Source organism: Erinaceus europaeus, chromosome 11 (assembly GCF_950295315.1).
Source record: "Erinaceus europaeus chromosome 11, mEriEur2.1, whole genome shotgun sequence".
In the NCBI taxonomy this organism is placed as follows: Eukaryota; Metazoa; Chordata; class Mammalia; order Eulipotyphla; family Erinaceidae; genus Erinaceus; species Erinaceus europaeus.
Window position 1 is genome coordinate 12,378,365 of NC_080172.1, and position 23,122 is coordinate 12,401,486.

General features: G+C 38.9%; 1 protein-coding gene across 5 annotated transcripts in view; it reads right to left on the minus strand.

The window, feature by feature from the left end:
* Positions 1 to 19,357: 19,357 nt before the first annotated feature.
* TMEM161B (transmembrane protein 161B) overlaps positions 19,358 to 23,122 on the minus strand; it is a 56,686-nt gene continuing 52,921 nt past the window's right edge. For all 5 annotated transcript variants that reach the window (XM_016186354.2, XM_060201143.1, XM_007518976.3 and 2 more), the window contains 3 exons: positions 22,584 to 22,758; positions 21,545 to 21,641; positions 19,358 to 19,723 (listed from right to left, as the gene is read on the minus strand). In XM_016186354.2, the coding sequence (XP_016041840.1) occupies positions 19,446 to 19,723; positions 21,545 to 21,641; positions 22,584 to 22,758 (550 nt within the window). In that variant the 3' untranslated portion in view covers positions 19,358 to 19,445. The remainder of the gene's footprint in view (positions 19,724 to 21,544; positions 21,642 to 22,583; positions 22,759 to 23,122) is intronic.

Consider the following 23,122-nt stretch of genomic DNA (forward strand, 5'->3'; position numbering starts at 1 on the left):
GTAGGGGGCGGGGTCACTTCACAAGCAGTGAAGCAGGTCTGCAGGTGTCTATCTTTCTCTCCCTCTCTCTGTCTTCCCCCTTCTCATGATTTTTCTCTGTCCTAACCAACAACGACAGCAATAATAACAACTATAAACAACAAGGGCAACAAAAGGGAAAAAATGGCCTCCAGGAGCAGTGGATTCATAGTGCAGGCACTAAGCCTCAGCAATGACTCTGGAGGCAAAAATAAAAAAAGACATTGAAGTATATTATATTATTTTTTATTTTACTTTTTTAAGGTTTCTTAAAATCTTCTTGAATAAATTATTTGAGCAGCCTGAGAGGTGTCATGTAAAAGGTGTTAGATTCTCAAATATGTGGACCTATGTTCAATTTCTGGCCATTACAAATGCCAGAGCGATGTGTTGGTTCTCTCTCTCCTAAGTAAATAAATACTGAATTATTTTCTTTTGAGAGTGAGAGAAACCAAAGCACTACTCTACGGTATATGGAAGCCAAAGTTAGCATCAAACCTGGTTTCTCAGGCATGCAAGTCCTGCACTCTACCCAACCCAAAAAACAACAGTCACATTCTCGAGGAACAACTCAAGAGTTTCATACCATACCAGCTTTTATGGAAGCTGAATTAAAAGATATAAATCAATATGCAAACATGGCTAATTTATGGTTGATTGCCTAGAAAATAACGACCAATATCTCTCATTCTAGATTACTAAATTTTGGAAATTTCCTTTTTTTTAAATAAATATTTATTTATTCCTTTTTGTTGCCCTTATTGTTTCATTGTTGTAGTTATTATTGTTGTTATTGATGCCTTCATTGTTGTTGTTGGATAAAACAGAGAAATGGAGAGGGGAGGAGAAGACAGAGGGGGGAGAGAAAGATAGACACCTGCAGACCTGCTTCACTGCTTGTGAAGCAACCCCCCCCCCCCCGCAGGTGGGGAGCTGGGGGTGGGGGTGGGCTAGAACCAGGATCCTTACCACGGTCCTTGCTCATTGTGCCACCTGCGCTTAACCCGCTGCACTACTGCCCAACTCCCAGTTTTGGCAATTTCAATTTATAGACCTTGGATTTATCTTCATGAAAACTGAATGGATGTTTTCATGTTCTGTTTACAAATACTCAGGCACTTAACCTTCAGCCAAATCAGTGACAATGTGGATCAGCAAGAACTAAATGAACCTGGCAGAGATTTCCCAGACTGTGGCAGGCTGAGTTGGTGGTGCACACATTCACGACAGGATGATCTGGGGGACCCCCGCACCCCTGCACACCTTTATTTACCTTTCACCTTTTAATAGCAATTCAATAATGGTTTACAAACTATAACACTATGTCTGGAAATTGTGAGGATGTGGTTGAGCTCGGCAGGACTCACAAAGCACCCTGCATTCCTGATACTATGGCCTATCTACATAATCATTGTTTTGCATGAAAGATCCCCACCCATTCCATTCCTTTGATCTATCTTCTTTCTACCCTCAAGCCCCTCCTTGCCTCCAGGATATTATTATAATCCTACTAGTTAAAACCCTCGCAACAGTTGTTAAGAAGTTCCTACCTTTCCAGCTCACTTTTGCCTTTCTCCGCCTCTTTCCTAGCCCTTTCCGTTTTGACCTGCCACTTCTGGGTCTGCCTTTTAAAAAGCCTTGGCTCTCTGATCAATAGAGATATTGTATTGCCACGCCACCATGAGTTCATGAGTCATCTCTCCTGCGTCGCTGAGTTAGTAGCAGCCCAGGCTGGCTCCTATCAAGTTCTTTCCAACCCAAAGAGTACGCACCCAGGAAGAGGCACCCCTATGCTAGCCTGGCAACACTACAGAGATATAATGCCACAATGAACCCCCACAAAGTTACACCCTTCATCCTTCATCCTACCATTGAAATCACCATAGTTCTCACTATTCCCCCACCACCAAGTGCTTCTCAGCTCTCACTTAATGGTGGTGCTGGAGATTGAGCTTGAGACCTTCGGTGCTGCAGGTATGAAAGGCTTTTTGCGGGGGGCAGGGTGGGCTGGGGAGTAGCACACCTGGTTGAGGGCACATGTTACAGTATACACAGATCTGTGTTCAAGACCCTGGTTCCCTCTTACAGAGGGAAGTTTCTCAAGCGATGAAATAATGTTATAGACATTTTTCCTTATCTCTCCCCCTTCTTTCTTAATTTTTGTCTCTAGCCAGTAACATAAATATTTAAAATTTTAAAAAGAAAGAATTTTGCAAAACCATTATGCTATTTCCTGCTCATTAGATTCTTATAGATTTTTTTTTTTTTTGCAAATTCATGTGTTTTCTGATATCTGTAATTCACATATAAAGAAATCATCCAGAGAATACAGGTCCAAAAAGGATGACAGAGAACCTAGTGGGGGTGGTATCGTTATATGGAAAACTGTACAAATTATTGTATTGTATTGTAAAACATGTACAAATTATTGTATTTACTGTCAAATGTAAAACATTAATTCCCCAGTAATGAAATTTAAAAAAAAGAGATCATCCAGCAGTTGTCTTTCACTTCCTCCCTTACTTTAATTTTAAAATTAATTTTCCTAGCCTGCCTGCCTTCCTTCCATCCTTTCTCTCCCTTTCTTTCTTTCTTTCTTTCTCACTATGTGCATTTAACCCCGTGCACTATTGCCTGGCCCTCTCTCCCTCTTTTTTCAGAGCCAGGGCCTTCCACAGGCTCAAGTTCTCTGCCACTAGCCAACTTTTTCATTCAGATAGAGAAAGAGAGAGGTAGAAAGAGAAGGGAGAAACACCACAGCACTGGAGCTTCCTTCGTTAACTTGACACCTTCCATACTGTGTGTGTTTGGGGTGGGGGTGGGGGTGGGGGGGCGGGCTAGGAGTGAGGGTGGGGGATGGGTTTAACCTGACTTGACTTGCTTGGTGAATCAGACTCTGTGTGGTGAGTTAGCTCTCTGACTTGAATGTTTAAATTTAAAATCACATATAGTTTTCCCCACTGTTGTCCTGAAGATAGTGTAACAGGATGGATTTTCTCCCTTACCTTGCTGAGGCTCTGAAATCTTGGGTCATGTCAGAAACAAGTCTGGAGACCAGGAAGAGGTGCACCTGGTTGTGCACACATATTAATGAGTAAGGACCCAAGTTCAAGAGCCCGGAAGGCACCTGGGGGGAAGGGAAGCTTCATAAGTGGTGAAGCAGATCTGCATTTGTCTCTCACTCTTCTTGTTTATCTCCCCTTACCTCTCAACTTCTCTGCCCTTTCCAATTAAAATAAAAAAAATATTTAAAAAAGAAACCATTCTGACTTTATTTTTATATGATAAAAGAGGCATCTACAGGGATTAACTTGAAAACTCCAAGACAGTAAAAGATGGAGAAAAATGCTTAGTGCCTTTTAATTCTGGGTGATGGAAGTTGAATTAGTCATATTAGTAGATCTCAATGACAGTTTTATATTTTCATGCATGGATTTCAAGGAATAACATATTGCATTTATTTATTTATTTATTTATTTATTTAATTATTACTGGATAGAGACAGAAACTGATAAGGGAGGAGGGAGACAGACAGAGGTAAAGAGATAGTGAGACACCTGCAGCCCTGCTTCACCACTTGCGAAGTTTTTGCCCTGCAGGTGTGAGGACCAGGGGATTGTACCTGGGTCTTTGACCATTGTTATGTCAACACTTAACCAGGTGCGCCACCACCTGATCCCATGCCTCTGACTTTTATGTTCTACAAGTCTAGTCCTAAAAAAAATGAAATATGCCATCGACAGTTGTCACATGGAGGAAGTCATACACTAATCAGGATGCATCTAAGCTGTGTAAATTCACTTTAAAAGTCAAAATCATACATATACTTTAGTTGAAATCCCACATTACAAAAAATGACCTGGTCATTTTTACGTTGAAAGATTTTGCCTTATTTTTTCTTTTTTACAAAGTAAGACTCCCTATTGCTCTAAAATATGTGAATAAAAATACATGAAAACTACCAGCAAAGCAGAATGATTAAAACCTACTTTTACAAAGTTTCAGCCTCTCTTAAAAGTAGCGAATTTTAAAATATCAGTCTCTACATGTCTCAAGAGACCAAAAGGTCTTTTCTCCCTCCTTTTGTAGCATCTCAGTCATCTTTCTCACATTTTTCATAGTCTATTTACTCAAGCCCATCCAGAGATCAATTTAAGTTACCATTTTTTTTTAAGACCAATTTTTTTTTTCCCTTCTTCTTCTTCTAGAAAAGCCAAATAATAACAGAAGACTGCTTTGGAGTTTGCAGGGTTGCCAAAATTACACCCACGTGAGCAGTGCTTTGTGGTACTCGGGTCTCCACAACAGAAGCTCTGCTGTTGTAAGAGACAGAGGATCTGGGGCAGGGACGTTCAGAATCCCCACATGTAAAGAAGCAATACCTGGGAGGAAGATTATGAGAACATTTACAGGCGGTGCATAGTACTAAAAGCTCTGCCGAATCATTTCACTGCTGATCTAGTCAGTAACAAATTGAAGCACTTTATAAAATTTGTAGCTCTTCAATAATTTTGAATCACTTTAAAGTGCTCATGCTCCAAACTATAAAGTCTTTCTTAACCACTTCAAACGTAGAAAAGGCACATCATCAAAATAACAGTAATCAACTCCTTCAATTTGAGGTGTAAAATTGTTCTGTGTTTTTTCTCCTTGTTTTTGTTGTTCACCAAGTGCAATAAAAAAAAATGGTCATAAGGACACAATGTGCAAAATCTCCATTTTTTTTTTCAAAAGCACCAAGTAATCAAGATTCTAAAAATTTCTTGGAATTATTTGATTTTAGGTAAGATACTCTTAAGTGCGTGAGTGTGTGTGCACGCACACATACCAGTCTAGGGTCCAAAAGAAACTCAAAGAGGCCATTCACCAGTGTTAAGAAAATCTTGGACACAACTCCTTGGGAACACCTTTCAGATGAAGCAAACCAAGTTGTAAGGGAAGGGAAGAGACAGAATGGCAAGGAAATAAAATGTGCTCTGAGAGCATGTGGATTTCTTACTCATTTTCCTCTGGCATAAACCACTGAGAAGGATGACAAGATCACGTGGATACAATTTTCTAGTTTGCTTTTGTCTTTAAATTACTGAATTGATACCTTTCAAACGAGATTCTTTCAGTTAACCAATCATTAGTTTGTTCAAACTTGTTAACAATCAAACCAAATAGTTTCTAAAAAGGTATCCTTCTAGACTACTGCAATAATGTATTCCATTTCCTAGGGTAGCTGGAAACTATCACAGAAACACTCTATGTCCACTTTCAGCTGAATTCAAAGCACAGCACACTTGAAAGCAGGCATACAAATTGACACATCCTTAAAAACACGAGTTTGCAGTGACACACAGAGCTTCTCATAGCACTAGCTCACAGTTGGGAAGAATTATCCATCGAACCCTAGCTTCTTCTTCTAGCATTTGCCCTTCTTCCGTAGCCAGTCAACAGCATCAGGTTGAGCCTGATGTAAAGTTTCGAGACCTCCTTTGAATCTGGAAAGGTGGCAGTCGTTGACTATGTGGGTCATAGTCTGTCTGGAGCCGCAGGGGCAGTTCGGGTCGTCTCTGGCTCCCCAGCGATGGAACATAGCGGCGCACCGGCCATGGCCTGTTCGATAGCGATTGAGGAGGGCCCAATCATAACGTGCCAGGTCAAAGCCGGGTTGACGCTCGCAGGGGTCTGTGATGAGGTGTTTGTTCTTTACCTCAGCTGACTGCCAACTCTGTTTCCAAGAGACTGGGACAGAGAAGTTCAGTGTAGGCGTAGGGGACCAGATTGGGTGACGAGACGTCTAACGTTGGACAGGGTGGGCGAAGATATCCGCGTATATTGGCAGGTCCGGTCGAGCATAGACGTGGGAAATGAACTTAGATGATGCCGCATCCCGACGAATATCTGGCGAGGCGATGTTGCTAAGAACTGGCAGCCATGGAACCGGGGTGGAACGGATGGTTCCAGAAATTATCCTCATGGAGGAATATAATTTGGAATCGACCAAGTGGACATGAGGGCTACGGAACCATACTGGGGCACAATATTCTGCAGTGGAATAGCATAATGCCAGAGATGATGATCGTAGTGTGGAAGCGCTCGCGCCCCATGAGGAGCTGGCCAGTCTTGCAATGATGTGATTCCTCGCGCCCACCTTTGCTGCAGTTTTTATGAGATGTTTGTGAAATGACAGGGTGTGATCAAGAGTAACGCCAAGATAGACTGGCTGGGCTTCATGCCGGATTCTCGTATTGCCAAGCTGCACATGAAGCTCACGCGAGGCCGAGGCATGGTGTAGATGGAAAACAGATGATACCGTTTTTGCAGTGCTAGGGATTAGTCGCCATTTTTTACAGTAATCAGATATCAGAGACATGTCTTTCTTGAGTGTTTCCTCGAGGATGTCGAACTTGGATGCCTGAGTTGCACAGCAGATGTCATCGGCGTAGATGAACTTCCTTGAAGAAGTTTCTGGGAGGTCATTGATGTAAATATTAAATAGCGTAGGAGCCAGAACAGAGCCCTGGGGGAGGCCACTTGAGACAAGTCTCCATCTGCTAGACTTGTCACCCAGATGCACCCGGAATCTTCTGTTTTGGAGAAGAAACGATATATTGTTGGCCACCCATGGAGGCAGGCATCTTGAGATCTTGACTAGGAGACCATGGTGCCAGACCGTATCATAGGCTACTGTGAGATCAACAAAGACAGCACCTGTCTTTAAATTCTTCTGGAATCCATTTTCAATGTAAGTTGAGAGGGCCAGGGCTTGTTCGCAGGTAGATCTTCCTGGGCGGAAACCAGCCTGGGCGGGTGATAGGAATTTCTCTGTAAGATGAGAAATACGTGACAGAAGCAGCCTCTCAAGGAGTTTGTAACACACGGAGAGGAGAGAAATTGGTCTATAGCTAGTGGCCAGTGTTGGGTCTTTCTTTGGTTTCAAAACCGCTATAATCTTCGTACGATGCCAAACTTTGGGCAAAGACTCAGATTCCAAGATGTGGGACAGGAATGAAGCGAGCCACTTCTTTGCCGTGGGCCCCAGGTTAAGAATGAGTTCTGGGGTGATGTTATCATAGCCAGCAGCTGTTCCCAGTTTAACCCTCTTCAAAGCGTCTTCCAGTTCAGACAGTGTAAAGGGAGAGATTTTTGGAGATGGACAAGATAACCGGAAGTGGGATGACCACTCATGGGAAATTTCTCTTTTCCAGACTGGGTCGATCTTAGCATGTCCAACTTGAGTTAGGTGACTGGCCACTGAGTTTGGAGATACGGGAGGATGGGAGATGGGAGGGGGTTGGCTACTGGCACCCAGTCTGTGAAGAAGCTTCCAAGCCTTCCTACTTGAGTGGGTGAAGTTCAGACTTTCCATGAGTTGTTGCTAGCGGGCTTGGCGTGCTGCATCCAGGGAGGCAATGAGATGGTCAGCCACATCTGGGTCGCCTGACTCATCATACTGCTTTAGTAGTTGCTCGCATTCAGCATCAAGACAAGGCGTATAGTTAGCACGTCTCCCATGAGGAATGGCTTGGGAAGCTGCTTTGAAGATGAACCCTAGCTGACTGCAAGAGACGCGGTAAGTGTGGAAGAGCTACTTACTACATATCTGATCGGCAGAAAATACCTTTGCTACTCTTGTTCCCTAAAACAGAGCAAATGTGCACCATTAATTTAAAAATATTTATTTTAGACAGAGATCTAAATTGAGAAGAAATGGGGAGGTAGAGAGGGAGAGAGGGAGAGAGAGAGAGAGAGAGAAAGAGAGAGAGGAGGAGGAGGGGGAGGGAGAGAGATACCTGCAGCTATTGCTTTACCTCTCATGATGGAGAACGTGGTGGGGGAGGCTTGAGCTGAAGTCCTTTTGTGTTGTGACATGTACACTCTATCAGATGTACCACTGCCTGGTGCTTTGCCCCACTAACATTTAAAGCTATATGTTTAACTAGAGCTTCTTATTAAGTCTCAATTGATTTTCTCCAAAAATACATTATGGATTACACTTCATTTTCCCTGTATACTAAAAACACAGTGAGAGTCTCATTCATACCAGTGAGTATGACATACACCAACCAAACAGGAAATGGTGTTGGTAAGGGTGGCGAGAATGAACTCTGTTATACTGTAGGCAGGGATACAACTGGCATAGCAACTATGGAAAACAGTATGAAGAGTACTTACACAAATAAAAAGAGGGAAAAGATAGGAATATCACCTAGGTACTTATCCAAAGACAAAAAAAACACTCTATCAAAGGGACTTATGCACACCCATGTTCATAGCTGCATTATTCACAATAGCCAAAATATGGAAGCAACTGAAATACCCATAGACAGATGACTGGATCGAGATGTTATGGGATAGTAGGCTGGGTGGTGGTGCACCTGGTTAAGTGCACACATTATCAGTCCCAAAGACCCAGGTTCAAGCCCCCACTCCCCACCTGCAAGGGGGTCTGCTTCATGAATGGTGAAGCAGATCTGCAGGTGTCTTTCTCTTTCCCTCCCTATTTCCCTGTTCGCACTCAATTTCTAATAAAAAATAGGGGTGGAAGGAAAAGGAGAAAAAAAAAAAAGACCACCAGGAGCAGTGGATTTGTAGTGCCAGCTCAGAGCCCCAGTGATATCCCTGGTAGAAAAAAAATGTATGGGAGACGTAGTCCATGAAGTACTACACTATAATAAAAAAAAAGTAGCCAACTTGTCTCTAAGACTTTGAGAGGAACCCCCACCCCCAAAGTAGCAATACTTTGAGAGAACTAAGGCTTCTATCATTAGGGATGGGGGCATGGAACATTGGTGGTGAATGTGGAGTAGAATTGTATATCTTTGTTATTCTACGATCTTGTAAATCACTGGTAATAATAATAATTTTTCTCAAAGAATTACATTAGAGAAACATGATTCCTTTTGAGTATTCTGGGGCAGGGGGTGTTGGTGGGGAAAGCACTGTAAGAAAAGGACTTACATATATATTGTGGGAGTAATTAGGGGACAAAGGTGTGTACAAGTTAAATTTGAATATTACAGTATAGTCAAGGAACCAACAATCTTATAAATCCACATTAATAAAATGACAAAAAATAAGAAAGAACATTGCTATTTTTTTTCATATATGTGTAGAATTGGTGGCATTCTGGTTCCCCCTCCCCCCCAAGTAGCAAGTTCATAAGGATAAAACATAAGCAAGTTCTTACTCCTTTGAGTTTCAGTGTGCAATAGACTGTCTGCATTAGGGTTGAGCCATTTGGGAAATTAGATCACAAGGATGCAGTTCTCCTGAATGAACTTAGTGTCCTTCTTCAGGACATCTTTCTGCCATGGGAAGATTCAAGGAGAACATGGTGGCCAGCAAACCAGATGCTGACACTTATCTGAGATGTCCAGTCTCCAGAACCATGACAAATAAAATGTGTTCCTTACACCTAAGTCATCCAGTCTACAGTACTTTTAATTTCCACTTTTTTAAAAAAAGATTTTAATGAGAAAGAAGAACCAGGCATCACTCTGGTATATGTGCTGCCGGGGATTGAATTCAGGACCTCCTGCCTGAGAGTCCAATGCTTTATCCACTGTGTCACCTTCTGGGATATATATACATATATATATATCACCCTCATTAGATTAAGACATTATTTCAAAGAAGCAGATCTTTTCGGGGCTGGGTGGTGGTGTACCTGGTTGAGCTCACATGTTACAATGTATAAGGACCCAGGTACGAGTCCCCAGTCTCCACTTGCAAGGGGAAAGCTTCACGAGTGGTGAAGCAGTGCTCTGCAGGTGTCTGTCTCTCTCCCTCTCTATTCCCCCCCTTCCCTCTTGATTTCCGGATGTCTCTATCCAATAAATAAAGATAATATTGTTGTTATTTGATGTTGTCACTGTTGGATAGAACAGAGAGAAATAAGAAGAGAGATGGGGTAGTGGGTAGACAGAGAGGGGGAGAGAAAGACATCTGCAGACCTGCTTCACTGCCTATGAAGTGACTCCCGGGCAGGTGGGGAGCCTGGGGCTCGAACCTGGATTCTTAGGCCAGTCCTTGCGATTAGCACCACGTGCACTTAATCCACTGCACTACCACCCAACTCCCCAAGAATCTGACTCTATGTCTTAGGATGGGAAGAGCAGCTCAGCCTTCTCCAGGAGAGACCAACTCAGGTCACACTTGAGAGTTCTCTTATTTTATTTTCCTCAAGTCCATCCTGTAATGTTTATTTACAGAGTGTAGCCTGACATTTAGCTAGAAGCTGATCAGCCTAAATATAATTGATCGTTCCTATGAAAACATATAATCACAAAACCAACAACACCCAATAAATATACAGTATTGGTGAACGGGGAGAGTCCAATGGTTATGTAAAAAGACTCATGCTTGAGGCTTAGAAACCCCAGGTTCCATCGCCTGCACCACAATAAGCCAGAGCTGAGTAGTGCTCTGGTAATGAAGGAAATAATCAGTGGTCCAGGAAGTGGTGCAGTGGATGAGGCACTGAATTCTCAACATGAGGTCCTGAGTTCAATCCTCCGCAACACATGTACCAGAGTGATATCTGGTTCTTTCTCATTAGTAAATAAAACTTTAAAAAAATTTATAAATAAAATTATTTTTAAAAGCACTGTATTCCTCTTCCAGTGGAGGATTTTCTCTTATATGTAGAAAAGTGTATTTATTCTGGTGGAGAAAAAAAGATACAACACATCAAAAAGTTGGGGAATCTTGAGGAATTAAAAAAAAACAAACAACCAGTAACATCTTTAGTTAGCTTTTGCTCATATGTTCTCCCCCCACAAAATCATTTTATCAGGGCAAGTAATGATTTACAGGAAAATTGTTGACACATGGCTTTCTCATCCTTTTCTTTTTTTTTTTTTTTATGACTTAATAGTTGTTTACAAGAACACAAAATGAAACGAGCATAGCTCTGTGCTCATACCCTCTTCCCTAACCCTGTGATAACTACCATACTTTTCAGTCTTGGAGACAATTCAACCCCCCACCCCCACCCCCCAACCACCGCCTGCCTTCTTTTGTAAGTTCATTCTTCAATTCTCTATATTCCATGAGTGGAACCATCTGACAGCTGTCTTCAACTTCCTTACTTATTTCACTATGCATAATCATGCCTCAAATTCCATCCATTTTATTCCGAATATTTTAAAGCAGTCTTTGGGCCTTCCCTCTTTCTGAACTCTTTCAGTTTTTTTAAGTATAAGGTGAGCTGTGCCTTGGGAGGGGTGACTGCCGTTGCTGTCAATTAGACTGACAATTGAAAATAATGTAACTGAAAATAAAATAAAATAAATGTAACTGTAAATGCATGTATTATGTATGTTTACTGTGAGCATATACCCATAAATTCTGTTGCTACTTATCACCCATGAGAGGGTCTAGTAACAAGGCCGATCTAAATAAACAAAGATACTAAAATGCTTTTCAGTTTCCAAATGCCACTCTTAATTAAAAGAAATTAGGTTATCTTAGGGAAATGATTCTAGAGTAGGAAAAACTGTAAGACAAGTCTATCATATCTTGCTGTTCCAGACAGTAAGATGTTCTCAGTGAAAATGCTTCATTTCTGATGGAGTCTATTTCACAGAGAATTGCTTCATTTTTCATGAACCTTTCCTGACAGCTTTGCACTCCGTGTGTGGTGGTTTTATCTTCTAGCCCTGATATTCTTTCATCAAGCTGATTTATTCTACTTACTAGGCCTTATAGGTAAGCCTCAACTCCTTCCAAAGTGTCCTTCTTATCCTTAGCTATGTTCAAAGCTTACTTTGTCTTACTGTTTGTCGGTGAAATGATGTCTGAGATCCTGAACTTGCACCTGCATGTTACAGTCTTGAATTGTTTCATAGTGAGCTTTCTGAATTCAAAATCTGACATGTTCCCATATCTTAGTGAGTTTGAACAGTGAGTTTCCCCACGTTTTTGGCTTAAGTGTACTTTCTGCTGGTCAGCCTATAGACGGTGCTGTGGCTATGCTGTTTATATGTTGCGGTGGCAGGGAGTCTTCCAGATAACCTTATAGGTTTAGACAGGATAAATTATTGCTGTCTTGTTTCAAGCTGTACCCTGGCTTCTGGCATTCCTCTGCTGCAATCTAGGCAGGATGCAGTTATTATTTTTTAAGATTTTATTTGTGAGAAATGATAGAAAGAACCAGACATCACTGATACATGTGCTGCCAGAGATTGAACTCTGGACTTCATTCTTGAGTCCAATGCCTTATCCACTGCACCACCTGCCAGACCACAGGATGTAGTTTAGTTTCCAACTAGATTTCCCCCTCACCTTCTCAACCATCCTTAGCTTAAGTTCACTCTGAATTATTTAAAACAGCTAAATACAATCTTAAATGCTTATGTAGCACTGTATACTGTACTGTAATTAAAAACAGAGATGGGGGGGACAGGCAAAGTTTCTCATAGATTGCAAATATTACCATGTGCAAGGACCCAGGGCTCGAGGTCCCAATCTCTACCTCCACAGGGGAAGATTCATGAGCTCTGTAGCTGTCTCTCTTCCTCTTCCCTCTCAGTTTGTCTCTATCCAAAATAAATATTAAAATCTAGAGAAAAAGAGGAAATAAATTGTACCATGAGGTACACAACAAAGTATAAACACACTAAACCAAGAACACTAGTTTTTATCTGTTGGAATGAATCGACCTGCCAACATCTACGTCCAGCAGAGAAGCAATTACAGAAGCCAGACCTTCCACCTTCATCCCATAAAGAATTTTGATCCATACTCCCAGAGGGATAAAGACTAGAGAAGGTTCCCAAAACAGATGGAACACAGAACTCCAGTACTCCAGGAACTATGTGGAATTATACCCGTTATCGTATAATCTTGTTAATCATTATAAAATCACTTAACAACAACAAAAAAAAGTTAGAGAACTGATGGAAGATATGAGATTCTTGAAATGGAGCCCCTGTGCTATCATTTACCATGACCAAAGATCTCATACATCACAAGAAAGCTGATCAAAACTTTGAGCAACTGATAAATAAATGAGGATTAGCTGTAATACAAATGCTATACAACCTCCCCCCCAAAAAAAAAAAAAAAAAACCCTAATAGTTTGTTTTAGGTGTTACAGCTCTGGCTGGGTATATTCTGGAAGTTGGTCCTACAATAGGGTGAGCAGCAATAACTATACGTGGAGATGACAGAAAACTACATACACACATTTCACCTACCTGGAAGACCTGGGCAAAGTAACTTCTTCTCAGCTTGCCCCTTCTTCCACCCCTGAGACAAACCATCCAACTTCAGAAGTGAAACAGAGGGGAAGCTAGAGTTATCCACCGTTAAGTACAAATTTTACAGAGTATGCTAAAATTGAAAACAAACTAGGGAAACAGTTGCTAAGACTTTATTCATTTTGCTTAGTAGCAAATAATTATGAGTCCATAATGTGATCTTTGCCTGGTACAGAATGTGGAAAGAAACCAAACTGGTGCTTCTCTTATCTCTAATCAGAGTCCTGCCTCTAGGCTTGGCTAGATTTGTCTCTAAATAAACATACACTAAACATTTACTGTTTTCTGCTTTGTGTTTCAACTGAGAATACAAAGATACAGACTGTTACATGACTCCGAGAAGATAAACATCTAGTTTTATTTCCTTTCAGCTTATGAATAAAGAGTTCTGTAAAGCAAGTTTTTAATTCAGATCCTCAATTTCTAAACTATTGGTTTTAAATATTTTATAACTCATCCCCAGACCTGTGATCCTACTGTAGGTTTTCCTGTATTATACCAACTCTACATATGAAATTTTTTGCCTTGACTACTTTTTTTTTTTTTTTTCCCTCCAGGGTTATCGCTGAAGCTCGGTGCCGGCACTACGAATCCACTGTTGCTGGAGGCCATTTTTTCCAATTTTGTTTCCCTTGTTATTGTTGCCATTGCTATTGTTGTTAGATAGGACGAAGAGAAATCGGGAAGGGGAAGACAGAGAGGGGGAGAGAAAGCCAGATACCTGCATACCTGCTTCACTGCCTGGGAAACGACCCTCCTGCAGGGAAGGAGCCAGAGGCTCGAACCATGATCCTTGGGCAGGTCCTTGCACTTGGCGCCATGTGTACTTAGCCCGCTACTCCACTGCCTGGCCCCCTGCCTTGATTACTCTTAACAATAAATTTATTGATTATTCCTTGGGGATCATAGTCAATAATATTGTGTAAGATGCAGCTAGGAGGTGGCACAGTAGATAGAATACTGGGTTTGAAGGCATATCAATAACAAATAACATTATAAAATAATGAAACTAATCTAGGGATAGTATACCAGCTGCAAAACAACATGAATATGCTTAATGCCATGAAACTGCATGATTAAAGATGTAATTTTTGCTATGTACATTTTACCAACATAAAAATGGGTAAGAAGTTTACACAAATGGTTATCTTGATTTTCTTAACATTTCTGGCATTCAGTTATACAAACTCTAATTTTCAAGATAGTATTTGTTCTTCATAGTTTTCCATGAAAATCAAATTTGTATTAGTCTTCAATGAACACTTTATATGGCTCCCATGACTCTCAACTAGGTTATGAGTCACTCTAAGTCAGAGACTGTCTTGTTCATTTATATGCATAGTACACATTATAGTGGCAAACAGTAACCACTAAATGTTTGCTAGGCAAACTAACCCACATTTGGATGACGGATACACATCACTAAAACAAACGCTTATGTGACAGAATGACAATAAGAACACCTGCATGGTTCTTATTAGGTGATGGAGACTGAATTCCAGTTCTGGTGTATGATAAAAGTACAGTCTACTTGCTGAGTTATCTCAGAACCCTAGATATTAAATATTAGTTAAGCAAATAACATGTATACAAACTAAAATATTCCTGGAGAAGATATTCTCAGTAATTTTTTTCTCTTTTTTTTAAAAAATATTTTTTAATATTTTTTATTTATTCCCTTTTATTGCCCTTGTTGTTTTATTGTTGTAGTTATTATTATTGTTGCTGTTGTTGTTGGATAGGACAGAGAGAAATGGAGAGAGGGAGGGGAAGACAGAGAGGAGGAGAGAAAGATAGACACCTGCAGACCTGCTTCACCGCCTGTGAAGTGACTCCCCTGCAGGTGAGGAGCCGGGGCTCGAACCGGGATCCTTATGCCGGTCCTTGTGCTTTGCGCCACCTGCGCTTAGCCCGCTGCGCTACAGCCCGACTCCCATTCTCAGTAATTTTTAAGCAATTGTTATATGAATGAATTCTAACATGATCTGCAACTATTCCCAAGGCAAAGGGGAGGGAAAGAAAACTAATTTAGTGGGAATTTTGGCCACCAGGTTCCAGTTGATACCATGATGCCAACCGGACTTCCCTGGAAGATGACCTCAACAATGTGTCCTGGAGCTCCGCTTCCTCAGAGCCCTGCCCCACTAGGGAGAGAGAGAGAGACAGGCTGGGAGTATGGATCAACCTGTCAATGCCCATGTTCAGCGGGGAAGCAATTACAGAAGCCAGACCTTCTACCTTCTGCACTCCATGATCCTGGGTCTATACTCCCACGTGGTTAAAGAACAGGAAAGCTATCAGGGGACGGGATGGGATATGGAGCTCCGGTAGTGGAATTGTACCCCTCTTATCCTATGGTCTTGTCAGTGTTTCCATTTTATAAATAAATACATTAAAATAAAAAAATAAGGAAAGACAATAATAAAGAGAAATTCTCCAAGTCATTGAAGAGGCTCAATCAAAATAGTAATTTACAACTAAAAATGAGTTCAATGGTAACAGAATATAAGCATATGAAGACTGTCCTTCCCCAGCCTCGTCGGAAAACAAAGAAGTATTTTTGTTTAAAATAGTAAATTATCTAAAATTGTAAAACTATTCATCATTTTAAATAAGTGAAAGGTTGGCACTAGCCTGTGGCTCATCCTTAGTGTCCACCAGCATTTTCACAGCATACAAATTTAGCAATAAGCCCAGGGTACAGACATCAGAGACAAATGGTGGTCAAAAGATAAGACGATATGGCCATTTGAGACATTGGGTGGTCTAGGACTAAGACCACAACTGTGCTTAAGTTTGAATTTGCAAGTCACCTACAGCTCTGTGAAGACATAGGATGCTCCATTTTTTTTTTTTTAAATCACTTAGTTTTATTCAATACAGCTATAACCATGACAGGCCAATTCCAATTATGACATGGCTAAGAATTCTCTCAATTCAGAGAATGTTGAGACCCTATGTTTAATAGTACTGAGAATCTAAGCCTTTACTTGAAAGAGTAAAATGTGTCCAGTGAAGCCCCAATTATAGATTTCATAATGAATTCTACTTATTGCTTCCTGGACCTATCAGTTCCATTAATGGATGAATATCTCTTCTGAATCATTACTCAAGAAGAAATATCACTATTTTACTAATGATATTTATATCAGAAACAATAAGACAATGAGCCCATTCTGCTTAGAGGAATGGTCATTTATCTACAGCATCTAGAATTCTAGGGAAAGATAATCAAAATGCATACAGATATTAAGATAAAATTATATGCTTTTCATTTCAGACAAATAAGAGGAGGGAGAATAGAGCTGGTTTTATAGTGTAATATGAAAAGGGAAGAGGAAAACCAGCAATAAAGAAACTCAAATTCCATACTCATACAAGCATGATTATATGGGCTCACAGATAATTTAACAATAATTGTTTAGAAAACTAAACCTTGAATTATTAGCATTGACTCGAGTAAAAATAATTTGGTTTAGTATAGGGCGCTGAAAATTTATTCATAATTTTGAAATCATCTCACAACATGTCAAATTATGTTATACATCTAAAACTATTACAATGTTACATGTCAATAAATCCCAAAATTAGTTTTCTTAAAATGTAAACCCTTTCACTTAAAGAACACAGCATAGTACAAAGACACGATGCTTAGGTAAACCACTTCTAGTTAAAGCCATCACTCTGTTCACATTTGCTTTGAAAGAAACCAAGTCTCAACCCATGATTTAAGTTAAAGTGTGGGTTGATCAAGACCATAGTATACTTAGATAAAATTCAAGTTTAAAAAGAGCTAGTATCCTTTAAGAAGTGAATTCAGGCTGGCTGGTGGCGCACCTAGCTAAATGCATATGCTACAATGTGCAAGGACCGGGGTTTGAACCACCAGTCCCCACCTGCAGGGAAAAAGCTTTGTGAGTGGTGAAGCAGTGCTGCAGGTGTCTCTCTCCGTCTCTGTCACCTCCTTCCCTCTCAACTCCTGGCTGTTTTGGATATATCCAATTAATTAATTAAAAATAAAGTGAATTCAATTCCCTGTATGAGTCTCAAAGAAATAGATTAATAATGTTTAAAATACAGAACTTTAATAAGAATGGTATAACTGAGTTTTATTTTCAGTCCATTATGTGAGATTTTTCCCATACAAAATGAATGTTATACTTTGCTATAATTTTATTGTAAGATAATTATTTTAGTGATACTGATATAGTACCAGATCCACTTGGAATGCTTCGTTTAGAGATATGTTATCATTAAGGTTATATCTACAATTCATTTCAACCTAACATTTTTATCTAATTTAGGTACTTACTATTTCCATTTTAATTTACCAGCTATTTGCAAAATACCCAATCTACACCAAGAATATGTTATGATGTAATCACCAAAATGAATGTGAACTTCAAGCCTTGAAAGTAATTAGAAAGAAAACTGCCTTTCCCAGTTTCCCAATTAACACTGAAACATAATACATCATCCCTTGTGTGGTTATATAGGTAAATATTTACTCAAGTCATACATGTTATTCTGCTCATCTCTATTCCCTTTATAAATGTAATTCTTCACTGTTTTGATAAAAAATAGTTTTTCTTCTCTCATTTAAAATTTTTCATTCAAACTATTTCTAAATAAAAACTTGAGTATTTCTAATTTTAACACAAATATAAAGCAAGTTATTCAGATTTTTCCAGTTTGGGAAGAGTTCTTATTTTTCAAAATGACAGAAAGAGGGCCTTGGTCTTGCCTGGGCCAACAAAGTTCCAGATGCTACCATGATGCCAACCGGACTTCCTGGAAGACGACCCCACCAATGTGTCCTGGAGCTTCGCTTCCTCAGAGCCCTGCCCCACTAGGGAAAGAAAGAGACAGGCCGGGAGTATGGATCGACCTGTTAATGCCCGTGTTCAGTGGGGAAGCAATTACAGAGACCCTCCACCTTCTGTACCCCATAATGACCCTGGGTCTATACTCCCACGTGGTTAAAGAACAGGAAAGCTATCAGGGGATGGGATGGGATATGGAGCTCTGGTGGTGGGAATTATACCCCTCTTATCCTATAGTCTTATCAGTGTTTCCATTTTATAATAAATAAATTTTAAAAAATGACAGAAAAAGGATTTCTGAAGAAATCATGTCAGTGTAAAATTTTAAATACTCTCATGCATAGACAACAAAAATAAACAGCTTGCCCTGACAAACTTTTAAAACATCTTTTAATCTCATTCCAAAAAGAAAATTTCTAGATATAAATAGTTCATTCAATCACATTTTAACATACATTCAGTAACTTAAAATATCACTGGATTCAACGTTTTAATCTTTTATAATCTCAATATATTATATATTTAATGTATAATATATACATTACATATAGGTAGTCAGCAGGATTAAAAAATAACTTTTTAAAAGTTTGATCAACTTAAATATTTTTAGACTACTATTTAGGACCACAGAATAAAATAAAGTACAGGAGGTTCCAACCTAATAAAGGTAGGTTGAAAATGTTCACATGACCAATCATTTTAAAAGACCCCTCAAATTGGACAGGATAGATTTTAAATAATACACTTACTACTGTTGAGTAGCAGTACTTGTAGGTATTAAGCTTACACATCTCCATTCAATTTAAAATGACTCTGCAGCTTTCTTTACTGTAATATACAGTAGCAGTTTCTCCCTTTCTGTTGGGTTTAGTTATGTGAAGAGTAACTACTATGTTACCAACAGAAGCAACTTTAACTCTTTCCTTAACTCTAAAGCATGGCTCAGTTTGAAGACTGTTCTATAGGCAGCCAGTAAGAATATTAATAGTACCTCAATACCATTAAGAACAGTCAGTCAATAACTGGAGTTACAAGAGGGTTCTGTAAACCAAGGTAATCAGAAGTATTACCCCTGTAGATAGCCCTCTCATATCAGTTAATACAAGGAGTTAAAAATCCCAGTGCCATAGTATAGCAGTTAACGATCTATTCCGTAATTTTAAATATATCCATTAATTCACCCTGAGAATACAGAGGAAGCATTTAAAACAAGATATCCCGAAATATATATATATATATATTTTTTTTCTTCTTTGTATTTCCTTTCTTCATGTTTTCATCAGTCCTTCAAGGGCACAAGTATCTGAATTCAAAGTTATGACTTGAATATCCTTTTTTTGTTGACCGAGACTCATGCTACAGTCAAATACTGATGATAAAAAAGTCCAAAAAGGCTTGTAGAAAAGAGACAAGCAGCAATCCACCAGGTCATAAAAGACAGGAGTCCTCGAAAAAGCAGAGGAGTAAAAATGGTTTTCAAGCTGCTCAGTGCCACTGTTATTTGTGTGACAGTTACCTTCACCTTCCCACCAGCAGACGCCAAGTCAGAATCAGCAGAATGGGAGGGCATATTATTGTCCACAGGTAAGGCAGAGACAGATTCTGGATAAATCCCCCAGGAATGATTACCTAGAAAATTTGAGACACAGTTACAAACTTGAAAAGAAGCTAATTTCAATGTCCCTTATTTAAATTTTTTTTAAATTTATATTTGAAATTAAGTATAAAAGGTTGGCTGCACAATAAATATTGTTGAAAATTAAGTGACAGAACTGTATTTATACATAGCTGATAGAGAAAAAAACATTCATTTAATCTGATTAAGACTATAATTTGGCCTCATCAATTAAAGTTGACAGAAAAGCTAGTTTTAATTTATTTATAATTAACTGCATTAAAACCTAGTAAAATAAAACATTTTTTCCTTGTATAATATATGAATCAACTACCTCTGCTAGAGTGTTAGGGACAGACTCAATAACTTCTCAGAAATCTATTCTATCTCTAGAATACCACAATGAATTTCTTTCTCAGAAACTATCTATGATTTCCATGTGAGAGACTATTAATAGCTTCCAGAAATTTTTATTTTATCATATACTTTACTAGTCTAGTAGGATATGAGTCACATAATTTACATCTGAGATATTCCTTTATGTTCCCTAGACTATTATTATTATTATTTTAAACCAGAGCACTGCTTAGCTCTGAGTTAAGAAGGTCCTGGAGACCGAGCCTAGGACCTCTGAGCATCAGGAATGAAAGTTTTTTGCATAACCATCATGCTGTCTCCCTAGACCTGCTACCTAGATTCTTTTTTTTAAAAATATTTATTTTATTTATTTATTCCCTTTTGTTGCCCTTATTGTTTTGCTACCTAGATTCTTAAAGGTTATTTTTCCTACCATCATCTTGGGTAATCTTTACTAGGTCTATCCAAATAATGCTTTTAGCTAATTGGTTGTTTTTTTTTGTAACCACCCTCTTATAAAAAAAGTAAGATCAACAGTGCTTAATCAAGCTAACTAAATAAAGTTTAGGTAAGCAATTATATTAAGGACAATGCTATAAAAATGAATGGATTGTGGTCCGGGAGGTGGCACAGTGGATAAAGCATTGGACTCTCAAGCATGAGGTCCTGAGTTTTATCCCTGGCAGCACATGTACCAGAGTGATATCTGGTTCTTTCTCTCTCCTCCTATCTTTCTCATGAATAAATAAATAAAATATATTTAAAAAAAAATGAATGGATCTTAGTTTTTAATGATGATGAATCAACTTTTTTTTTTTTTTTTTTTCCAGAGCCGACCTCTTGGGACCACACTGTGCCCACAGCTCTAGCACTTTCTTTTTCTTTTAAAATATTTATTTATTCCCTTTTGTTGCCCTTGTTTGTTTTATTGTTGTAGTTATTATTATTGTTATTGATGTCATCATTGTTGGATAGGACAGAGAGAAATGGAGAGAAGAGGCGAAGACAGAGAGGGGGAGAGAAAGATAGGCACCTGCAGACCTGCTTCACCACCTGTGAAGCAACTCCCCTGCAGGTGGGGAGCTGGGGGTTGGAACCGGGATCCTTACTCCAGCCCATGTGCTTTGCGCCACTTGTGCTTAACCCGCTGCGCTACCGCCTGACTCCCATGAATCAACTTTTTAATAAGATTCTCTTTTTATGAGAAAGAGACAGTGAGCAGAGCACTATTCAGCTCTGACATACAGTGTCACCAAAAACTGAACCAGGAGACTGTGAAGGAAAATTTGGTGCATTACCTTTCTACACCTCTCAGGCCCTCAATAAACTTCTATAACTCAAATTTCCCCATGCTTCTTGTGAAGTATAAAAGGAGAAACAATTTTTAACAGGCACATTTCTTTATAGGTAGGAAATAAATGACTAATTATAGGTATAAAGTAAAATATCATGCGTCCCAGAGGTGAGAGCATGCTTACCTAGAGTTTTCAAAAGCAGGGTTGTGTGAAGCAGTATCACCAAAGGGGCCACGTACTGCAGTGCAATGACACAAAGGTAATAAAAGACTCGAGCCACCTGTAATCAACAACATTCTAAATGGTCTAATATGGTTGACAGGCTGTGAATAATTTCAACTTTCAGATAAACTGTCAAACTAAATTCCTTAATAAATAAGTAGTCTTTTCATGTGAAAGAAATTAAATGGCAGTAAGTTTGCACTTAACTGCAGTGTTCTTAAACTTCAGAAAGGCTTACTTTGAAGGATTTTAAAATGCAGACAAAAAAAAACTAGTGCACTGACTAATATAAATTGGAGAAAACCACTAAATTAGTGTATGCTCATTTATATTTTAAATATAGGACAAAATGTCAAAGTCTAAAAATAGACACTAAAACTTCAAACTAAACAAGAGGTAGAATTACTTATGAACATAAACATTATGTCACCATTTAATATGAGGATGTTTGAGAGAGGACAAATTATAGAGAAAAAATAGAGAAGGAAAAACAGAAAAGTTTGAATCTTGAAGGAGAGGAAAAAACAGGGACTCAATATCAAATCTCTGGAAAGAAAAAGATCAGGTTATGAATAGGTACCATTCATTCTACAGTAGAGGGTGAAATCCTAGTACTTTCCTCTGAAATCCCTGTTAAGTTAAATATTTATGTTTCCGTTCAAGTACTTAGGATAATGTTAAACAGGACAAATGTATTGGCTAAAAGTAGAGAATTTATTGTAGCAACTTTCAATAATATCATGAGTCCTCTGTAGCAAAATCAGGCATACCATACACTAGTTAAAATATTTAAGGCAGGAAAAGGAATTGAGGTCAGACCCACTCCTCACTTAGTACCAATATCAAATGAATGTGTCTTTGGTTTCTAATGGTTTATGACAACTCTACTTAATTACAATACTAATATATAAGGATGAAATCACCACCTAGCAAACTAACACCTTTTTTCCTTACAATATAATATTTACTGTATTTTCATTTGACCACAGTATACACTTACCATTTTCTGTAGTTCAACTGTACTTATTCGTCCTGCTTCTTTCTTCATCTGATCCACACATTTCTGGGCTAAGTTTAAGTAGGCTTGAAGATGACTGCGCATCATGGCCAACCGTAAAGCGCACAGTAGGACTATTAACCACAGTCGCAGAGTATCAAATGTAGCTTCCGTCATTCTACAGAACAAAAAGTTGATATGTTGTTCTTAAAGACCAAAATATGCCAATATACTAGTTATATGTATTAGACCTTCACGATAAAAGAAAGCTATATATAGCTTTAGCTGGAGTTATAAAAGTATACCAGTCTGCCATAGTCTTATATATAACACTTTCATGTTACAAAACCATGTAGATAAATGTATCATAAAAGTAAAACTATACAGAAGGAAATTGCAGAGCAATACTTGGAATCCTTCCCTTTATCTAGCTTTCACCATGGCGAGAAAACAGACTATAAACAGAACAAAGAAGTAGTTAGCAATTCTTTATTTTTATTATTATTTCTATTTATTTATTGGACAGAGACAGAAATTGAGAG